Source organism: Ischnura elegans, chromosome 7 (assembly GCF_921293095.1).
Source record: "Ischnura elegans chromosome 7, ioIscEleg1.1, whole genome shotgun sequence".
Classification (NCBI taxonomy): Eukaryota; Metazoa; Arthropoda; class Insecta; order Odonata; family Coenagrionidae; genus Ischnura; species Ischnura elegans.
The window spans coordinates 111120359-111130563 of NC_060252.1; the positions used below are offsets into that span (position 1 = coordinate 111120359).

The 10205-nt window shown below is 40.9% G+C and overlaps 1 protein-coding gene across 1 annotated transcript; it reads left to right on the forward strand.

Moving 5' to 3' along the window:
* Positions 1–708: 708 nt before the first annotated feature.
* On the forward strand, positions 709–9742 carry LOC124162754 (protein krueppel-like). The gene is made up of 2 exons (XM_046539391.1): positions 709–854; positions 8930–9742. Exons 1-2 carry the CDS (start codon positions 813–815, stop codon positions 9251–9253), a joined length of 366 nt encoding a protein of 121 aa, XP_046395347.1. The 5' UTR covers positions 709–812; the 3' UTR covers positions 9254–9742.
* The last annotated feature ends 463 nt before the right edge of the window (positions 9743–10205 follow it).

The following is a 10205-nucleotide window of genomic DNA, read 5'->3' on the forward strand; positions in this document are numbered from 1 at the left end:
AAATACATTCAGACGTTAAGTCGTAATGGTTGATGTTCCGTGAAAACAGGCTGTACGTGTCGGTCTCTTGTGTGCATTTTTACAGGTAAATTCTTCATCGCCGTTTTTCCGGGAAATGATCCTAAGGTTGATCTGCTTTACTGCCTACAGAGAATTGGGAGTACGGAATGAGCTGTTCAAGTGGTATGTCCTCTCCATGTTTACGTCTATCCATAGCAACCTCCCGTTTGAGGCAGCGTTTGAGAGATCGATGACATTATAATTATATTCTCGTAAATCCCCTCAAATATAGTTCTATGCCCCAACGCAACAATTCAATGTCGCACTATAAGCTGCTGTGTCATTACGCATCCCTCATTAATATTCTATTAACTTATCGAGTTGCATTGGATGGATTATCGATATTGTTTTTCACAATTCAGTCCCATAATATATTACAGGTACTTTATTCAATTTCTCGGATTACCTTCCTGTATCTAAGTAATATTTATTCCATGTAAAAAAGGTGGTCACTTATTGACATCTTAGATTACCATTACTTTATTTAATCATCTTATGAATATATTTCTAGCAATTGATGTAGATAACGATACTTCTATAAAATTAAATCCAGCTACCGGTTTCATGCAAGGTCTAATACTTATATCTACTCCCAAAAACATTCCTAATGCTGTATTTTTTCTTTGGTGTAATTTTACAGTGATGCTGTACCAATCTTTTTCCTGGGCATTGATCCTGGTGTTGGTCTGGGCTGCTGTCACGGATATGAGAAATAAGCAAGGGAAAATACGGTGTCCACATTTGGTACGAGTATGGCATCGGAGCAGAAATTCAGGGGAAATAATTGTAAACACGTGAGTGAAGAAAATGGAATTTTCATTTGAAATTGCAATCTACACAGGGGTGCCAACCCCCCCAACCCCATAGCTGTGCTACCACTCACCCTCACTGACGACCAAATCCTGCGAAAACAGATGCGACTAACCACGTATGTAGGGGGGGGGGGGTAACAGGGGTCATAGCCCCCCAAATTTTATCTAAAACAATTTATTTTTATTGGTCCCACAATTTTTGTATCCTTGTAAAGAAGTAATGAGAATGTTTATAGAGGGAGTTAGATATATTAGAACGCCAACATACTACGGTAGATCAGATAATAAAAATAAAATAACAGAGATACATAGACTGTAGGACACATTGATTCAGAATGTCGGTTTTTCCACGATAGATCAGACGAGACTATAGAGGCAGCGTCAGGACTTACTTAGAAATAGGTTAGTTAACTTATATTGTAGACTACTAACTTATTGTACTCCTTAATATATGCTTCTGTATATTATTATTATTTCTAACAGCATTCTTTGCATATTATTAAAATTAAAAGCGTACTCATTGGTATACGCGAATGCCCGCGGAGCAGAAATTCGTATATTTCACTTCCATGTTAATTCTTTTCATTCGCATATTTCACTATTTGCTGAAATTAACAGGAATATTCGTGATTACGTGAGTGAAAGAATGTAGCTACCGTGTAGTTTCAAGTTAAACTGCAATCTCTGTACGGGTTCCATCCCCTCCCTGTCTCCAAGACGACTGACCGCCCTCCCAAACCTCACGACTAATGCCGAAACAACAAAACAGATGCGAATCGCCTCCGTAATTTTTAATTCGTGTTTCAATAGGCCTACTATTTGCACATGGATGGTTGAGGGGGTCCGGAACCCCCCCGAAAAAAAAATAATTACTTTGCTGAATAAAATATATCAAGATATTGGAAAATCATGAATTAACTAAATTTTCTATGAAAAATGAAGTTTTTTCGATTGTGATAAGTGTTAAAATTAGTTGTACACCATCTACTTATTACCCTGTTTTTTATTTTTTCAAACTTTCCCACCTAGTTTTGGACCCCCTCCGAACAAAATTTCTGGCTAATTAACTTTAATAGCTTATGGAGAAACAAAAACCAAGTGCCTACTGACCCACAATCTTTTTATTTCTTGCTGTCAACTAGTTTCGACGTCTATACCGTCATTATCAAGAAGGGCAGACGGTATAGACGTCGAAACTAAATGACAGCAAATGATAAAAAGTTTATTGAACAGTAATTGGTTTTTGTTTCACCATGAATACTTCATCTTTCCATCAAGTAACGCCCAAATCAGTCGATTTTATCATTAATATCTTAGGAGGAAAGTGTTGCAAACCTGTGTGTCAATAGACGTCATAAACTCTAATAATTCAGAACGAGAAATTACATATCAAGAGGACATTTTCCTCAATGAAGGCATAGCAACAGGTGATCCGCGTGTTGACAACAAGTGCTATCAAAAAATTAACGTTGCGCATTTGCGACTTCGTTTCATTGACCAAACAGAAATAAAATAAAACTATTAACGAAGCATGTAACAAAATGAAATAACGCCCCGGCTGGGCTCGAACCACCAACCTTTCGGTTGAGAGCTGAACGCACTAGCCGATTTCGCCACGGAGGGGATGCAGGAATAGGATTTCTATTGGTCTAACAATACGGATTTGTTTACGTGATACCTTACTTTCGCTTGATTAAAATTAGATAGAAAATATAGTGTTCCTAAAAATTTTCCTAGAATTTCGGAAGGGGGGTAGATTCCAGGATTTGTTTTCGTATCTAGTCCCGTTCACACCAAACATTAGTATAAATCAGTAAGTCAGTGGTCAGAAGTGGATTTTATGGTATAATTATGCTACACCTTGGCGATAAAGAATTCTAAATACACTCATTGTGGTTAATAAAACCAATAAAAATTTATTCCCACATGCAAGAGTATAGATAAATATAATATAATTAGTTTTAAAAGATGAAAATTACCCTTACTTGCTTATTTATTAATATTTGGAGCCATTAGACGCTTTCCACAAGAAAGAAGCCATCTCGTAAGATCCGATAATCGTTTGATACTTTTCTTCCTTAATTTATTTAATGTTAACCCAACAAGCTACACAATACAACACAATCACCACAACGCGTTCCGCACGTACACAATCGAACACACTTCACACTATCCACCATGCGCTAATCCAGCGATTTCCAAATTCGCATTATTTTATCAATCCACATTCACCAATGCACTCATTCACTTTGTACCACGAAAGATTAACATCTTCGATAAGTGTAAAGCACTTCCTTCACGTTATCAGAACAGGGGAATAATTTCTTCACTAGACAGAAAAGGCACACTCATGAATAAAATTCGACACTCTCGTCACACGGTTACCCAGCAACTGAACGATATTCAGAGTCGCTTCGCATAGTCGATGCGATATTTTTTCTCCGCCCTCAACTCTGAATTGCGTCATGCCGAAGGCCTAAAGACTCCCGATCTCTTCCTACGGTTAGTACGTGACCACAGTTCACTGTAATTTCAAGCCCGCAAACATTGAAGAAAATGCGGCCAGCCGAACTGCAGTTGTTCGTCATGTTAACCGCGCGAGTGAAAATATTAGCGATCATTCACGACGACTTCTTACGGGATCTACAGTGATTCTTTGGGTATGTGTAATGCTAATCTACGCACCTCAGTGATTGTAGTCTAATATATAGGGTTGACATTTATCTCATGTTTGGTGAAGATTCGAAATATCCATGCTTAAAACTTCGAAATAATAGTGAATAATGGAAGAAATAGCATTCGACACTCCCATTAGAACCACACCTGCATATTTGCATACTTACAAGCTCCCCATAAACAAACACAAATTCGAAATCCCAGGCATACTGCCGCTTTCACGCAGAGATAATCCAACGCGATAAGATTTTTCTGCGATTACGCAGCGAGTTGAACTGCAGTGATGCATCGTGTTATAACCGCTCGTGTGAATGCTAGCGATTACTCACGATGTCTTCGTGTACGGAATCCATAGAAATTATTCCCATTGAGCGCACTGCCAAATAGTTTTTAAAAGGGGATTGCATGTCCCCAAGGGAGAATGATTATTTATCAATCGGTCGATTCGTTAACCATAAAAACCCTCATCAATTTAATCACCGCGGATCTTACAGTAACAAGATTTTTGACAGATTTCGTCATAGAGGATAAATGTGGGAATTCGCTATTCCCCCGAACCATAAAAGACTTTAATGAATGCTGGTCGTAATTAATTCTGCTTGAGCATTTCCTTTCTATATAATTAAATGCTTGGATTGCCTGAACAATTGAGAATGGATATCTTTCATAGCGACCATATGATATTTATAGGTCCGAAAGAAACGATAATATAAGAAAGATATTTAGCTGAACGGATAGATATGGGAATTCGTTTTTCCTCGACTATGCATAGCAACGGGTGATTCGTGTGTTGACAATAAGTGCTATCAAATGATAAATAAAAACATTGCGCAATTGCGTTTCAATTGAGAAAATTTCCAAAAAATTATTAATCTCGCACCTACCTACGTGGGTATTCCATACCCCACACACCCCACATACCTCTGGGGGGGGGGTTTATCCCCCAAAACCTCCCCTTCGCTGTGCCACTGGCCCCCAAAATCCCCACTAAAACATATTTCTAGTTAATGCCACTGCATCTTAGCACAATCTACCTATTTGATCGATAGATTTTTCTTCCTCATAGGAAAATCTACTAAAATTGGTAGCATATTAATTGCGTATTGCTTGGTTTCGCTGATGGTAGGACCTGCCCGCCTTTGTGACGGTGCAGGAGTCCTCGTCCCCTCTCCTTCTTCCCCGTCCTACCCCTGGAGGCGTCGTCGGGCTCTCATCGCGGCGGCGCCTCCTTTCCTTGTTCCTTCCCGTCCTTCCCCTTCTGGTGGCAGAGGAAAAAAGCTGATCGCTTATAGTCCCTGCTCCAGGAGTGTATCATGCGAACCCGACCCAAGGGTATCGTTCCTATTACATCTTAGCACAGTAGAACCACAGAATAGGGACCTTGATACAGGGATGCCGACTTCCAAAAAATATTGGGGGGGGGGGCAAACTGGGGATCTTGCCCCGGGAAATTTTATAAGTAGTGAGTTTTAAGTTTTTTAAAACCATTTTAGAAGAGTCATATGATCAACATTAGAACCCTGATAACTCTAATCTCGATATATGGACACTCCGGGGAAAATCGACAAGCCTGACAGAATTTTTTCCTCAAACCCATAACGAATTTTAGAGGGGGCACGGGCCCCCTAAAGGCCTCGTGGGGTCGGCGCCACTGTCCAGATAACCATATCATCAAACATACTAATCTTAATTTCTTCCATTGTATTTGCTGGTAAAGTGTAAAATCTTACCTCAACTTTTGGTGCCCATATTCACAATACACATGAAATCACACTCATCCAGGGATGGATTCACGAAAAAATTACGCTAAAGGGACATATCCATTGAGTGTCTCTCCTCACTTGAGCTCCCCCCAATTTTTATGATGAGGCATAGCCACCCACATGAGGTAAGGTTCGGAAAAAATGAATAAACAGACATATGGCTGACAGCATCGGTTTATGCTTGAATTTTTACACAGGGAAAACATGGACAATTCAATTAAAGAAAAACAGCTTGGAGTCAAACTACATGAAACAGTTAAACTTTTATGCAACTAAAACGCTTTCCAAAAATAATGTCTAACCTTCATTAATACAACAAAAATATAAGAGTAACTTCAAAATTAAAAACATTACGTACTGATGCAACTGAATGAACTGCGGTAGCACGAAATTTAATATAAATTAACTAATTTTATAACACATGAACGAAAGCAGTGGTACGAATGACACTTTCAATTGAACAAATCCTCCAAAATACAGATACGGCCAACTGCATATCTGGTGCGAAGGTGCGAAGGCGGTGCGCTGGTAATGTAGGCTCATTTTCCGGGTTTCACCGCGTCGTTGTTGCGTTGGGGACAACAGTTTCTCCTGCATTCCAGCAGGCGTCTTAAGGTTGAAGGCATTGTGCGTGCATTTTAACCTAGGGAAAACGTTGACAATTCAATCAAAGAAAAACAGCTTGGAGTAAAACTAAATGAAACAGTGTAACTTTTATGAAACTAAAACACTTTCCAAAAATAATGTCTCACCTTAATTCATACAACAAAAAAGAAGAGTAACTTCATTAAGCATTCCATCAGGCGTCTTCGACCTGAAGATGCTTGCTGGAATGCAGGAGGAACTGTTGTCCCCAACGCACCACGACGCGTTGAGAACCGAAAAATGCCGCCTATATTAACTGCATATCTTCCAGAGAAATTGAAGTGCAGATTAAAAACATGAATGAAGACATAATGGGGCCTGCCTCAAGCACAACGAAAACTAGTTCAAAAGTGATGCACAATAATTTTCAGTATGGCAGAAGGAACCCATGTAACAATGAGCCTGCTGACGGCGGTGCACTTCGAGGCCTCTCCAGCACAGATCATCGCCAGTTGCTCAACCCTTTCGCTGCGGGATCGTCAAAATACTCCTGTCACTCTGTGGGGCACTTGAGCGGTGAAGATATTTTTCCATCGACCCCCGGAATTAGGCTGTGCAAAAAAAAGTATTTTTTTTTATATTTCAAAATCCTCTTGTTATATTATGAAGGAAACTACCCTATTGTGTCAGCATTAGGAGATGGATGGAAATAAATGTATCTTAAACAGTTAAAGCACAATTTAAATGAATTCCAAGTAATATGTCGAAAATTAAATTAATATGTGTATCCAATAGGCTTGGAAAAGCCCTAAGTAAAGGCATTTGCAGAATACTAATGAAGATTATATACATGTTCGTTAACCACTGGGTTACTGGCCTCAAAAGCTCTGTAACAGAAATTACTCAACTCAATTTGACTCTAGCAATGCTACTCAAAACACTTGAGACGAAAACCAACTATGTACTCGACTCGACTGAAAAATTTTTAGTACTAGCAGATCCCTATTAGGGTAGTTACCTTCATTAAAGAAAACGAAATGCATTGATTGCGAATCCTTACCCAACATTAGTGTACTCACAATATACAAATTATTATGTTTTTAGAAATCCCAGTTTAGACGAATGGCAAGGGTCAATTTTATCCTCATTTGAAAAAGGCCAGATTGGCGCCCATGCGATGCCAGTCCATGTGACGTCGCAGGGACCTAGTTTATATGCGAGTAGATAGGAGTTTTACATCGCCTGAGATTACCAATGCATTCATGAGGCACAGAGCTCAGGGAAACATCTCTTAATAATCACCTAATAAAACTGCCTAAGATCGGAAAGTTTCCTTCGTTTGATAGGGTATTAATAATCCTTATATAAGCCAAGCGCTACCTGATAGCAGTCTGCTTCGTAGCGGTGCTCATGGCCTCGCACCAAGGACGCCTCACACTGTGGCAGCAGGAACCAGAATGACGTCACACAAGACTTATCCAGCATTCATACTTAGCCATTGCGTTTTCACCTGCTTGAAAACGTTCACTTTTTATTTAATCGCAAAACATAGACATCGTCATTTGAAAAACTAAAAGCGTGAAATACGTACTCTAGGAGTAATAATATTTCGATTAAGGCGATAAAATTATGGGAAACCTCCCTATTACTCTACACCATTGGTTCCCAAAGTGGGCGCTACCGTCCCCTGGGGGGCATTGCTGTAGTCTATGGGGGCGAAAAGTGCCAAAGGGGCGGCAGGGGGGCGCCGGAGGGTCCCGACAATGTGACAAATGCTAAGGTTCCGTGACCTTTGTGTTGTCTTGGTTTTCAGGCTTTGTTACTAAAGTTTACTTTGTTTCCGTGGAAGTAATTTAAACCATGCGTTTTCATACATTTTAAAGGAAGAACGGTTAAAGAATATTTCCAAGCCTTACTTGCACATGGGAAACGAACCATAGATTGTCGCGAGCTTTATCAATTTCCTTCCCTGCTTGAGCTAGAAGAGCAAGCTGGTTTATGTGATGATGATTTGAGCGTCTTTTGCGACCATTTAGCTACCTTACATAAAAATATGACGCAAAGATTTGATGATCTCCTTTTGTTGGAAATTCCAGACTGGGTGATAAATCCATTTGAGGATACTGAGGTATAGCCACCCATATGAGGTAAAGTTCGGAAGAAAGAAACAAACAGATATATGGCTGACAGCATCAGTTTATGCTTGAATTTTTATACAGGGAAAACCTGGACAATACAATTAAAGAAAAACAGCTTGGAGTAAAACTACATGAAACAGTTAAACTTTTACGCAACTAAAACACTGTCTTCCAAAAATAATGTCTAACCTTAATTTATACAACAAAAATATAAGAGTAACTTCAAAATTATAAACAAGTTATGCCTCAAACTGCGACGCTTGCTAAATCCAACAGCAACTGTAGAAAATCCAACAGTAAGTATTAAAATCCAACAGTAACTGTTAAAAGCCAACGGTAACTATTAAAATCCACTGCTTCCTTTACGACACGGTCCCAGTAATTGTTGACATGGCATATTATTTCAGTATCTTGAAATTTTTTCCTTTTTTTCGTCATTAGGAGCGACTTCGTAATAACGAGGCATTCGTAATGACGTTGTAATATTACCGAGAGTCTACTGTACAGCTTTAGTATGCAGCACTGCGTAACAGTCTCACCATTTTGGTGTCGCCCCAATTTACCGAGTGTCGTGTATTCAAGTATTCTTGTGTATTTTTATTTGACACGAGTTTATGGTGGAGAGGCTGAGGGACTGCCACGTGCTGATTGCCCTATTCCTCTACAAAATGATCAATTCCGATTTATATTGTTCCAATCACCGTCATTAAAAACGACTTCGCAATAACGAGAATTTGGTAATAACGAGGAATACGTAGTGACGTTGTAATATTACCGAGAGTCTACTGTACAGCTTTAGTATGCAGCACTGCGTAACAGTCTCACCATTTTGGTGTCGCCCCAATTTACCGTGTGTCGTGTAATCAAGTATTCTTGTGGATACTTTTTTCGACAGGAGTTCACGCTGGAGAGGCTGAGCGATTGTCACGTGCTGATCCACACGGGGGAGAGGGCGTTCCAGTGCGCCTCGTGTCCCAAGGCGTTCAGGACGAAGAGCGACCTCCGACTCCACACCCGATCCCACACCGGAGTCAAACCGTACGAATGCCGGGTGTGCGGGAAGCACTTCTCGGTCTCGTCCAACCTGGGCCATCACATGAGGGCGGTCCACGACGGAGAACGGCCCTTCAGCTGCGACGCTTGCTCAAAGACCTTCACGTCCAAGGGCTCCCTCCAAAAGCACATGGAAACGCACTCGAGCGGCAAGGGGTTTTCGTGAGCTCAGTGCAACAAGCGGTACAAGACGAAGGCGTGCCTCACGAACCACGTGCGCAACGACCACAGATCCGGGGCGGAGGAGAGACCGTTCAAGTGCCGCCTGTGTTCAAAGGCGTTCCGCCTGAATGCGATCCTGAAGGCGCACGAGATAACGCACACGGATCCGAAGCCCTTTGCGTGTGAGGTTTGCGGGAAGGCCTTCAATACGGCGAGCAACCTGAGCACGCACCGCAAGCTGCACTTGGGCAATCGCGAGACGTTCAGCTGCAAGCAGTGCAACTTGAAGACGGTGAAAAAGGATTACTACCTGGACCACATGAAGAAGAAGCACGGAGGAGGGGATGGGGGAGTTGGGGACCGCTCTGCGCACACTTCAGACGACAGTGAATAGTACGCAGACTGTCAGAGTTCTTCTTTTTAATTTTAATAATGAATCGCTTTCACCAAGTTGGGCCTAAAACAATCAATTTAGTAAATTCGTTATTTTGACCTTCGGGGGTCAAGAAATCAACAATGCGGTTCCATTAACTGACACGGTTACGGTTTCCGGACACGAGGAAACCGGAAATAACACTTTTATATGTGAAAATTAAGACCGTTGACCCAGTAAGGTCACAGTCAAGAAGAATAGGAAATGGGTTACCAACAAAGGTGTCGATCCATGGGTTTTAAAGGGTGCCCATGTCATTTTAGGTCATTTTTTACCACTAATTTTAGTAAATTCTTAACCTTTTCCCTACTATACACGTATATATACGTGTGGACGTTTCCTGACCCGGGAGACGATGGCCATATATTTACGTGTGAGATTTTCCTAGCCAGGAAATCGAAAGCCGTATATGTACGTTTTCTAGCTCTTCCCCTTTTAGGACGGTTGCGGGTTTACGTCGTCTTTGTCTCGGGACCCAACGCTTCGGGGTTTAGGATTTACCCTCGGAATCCGGGATCTGGTA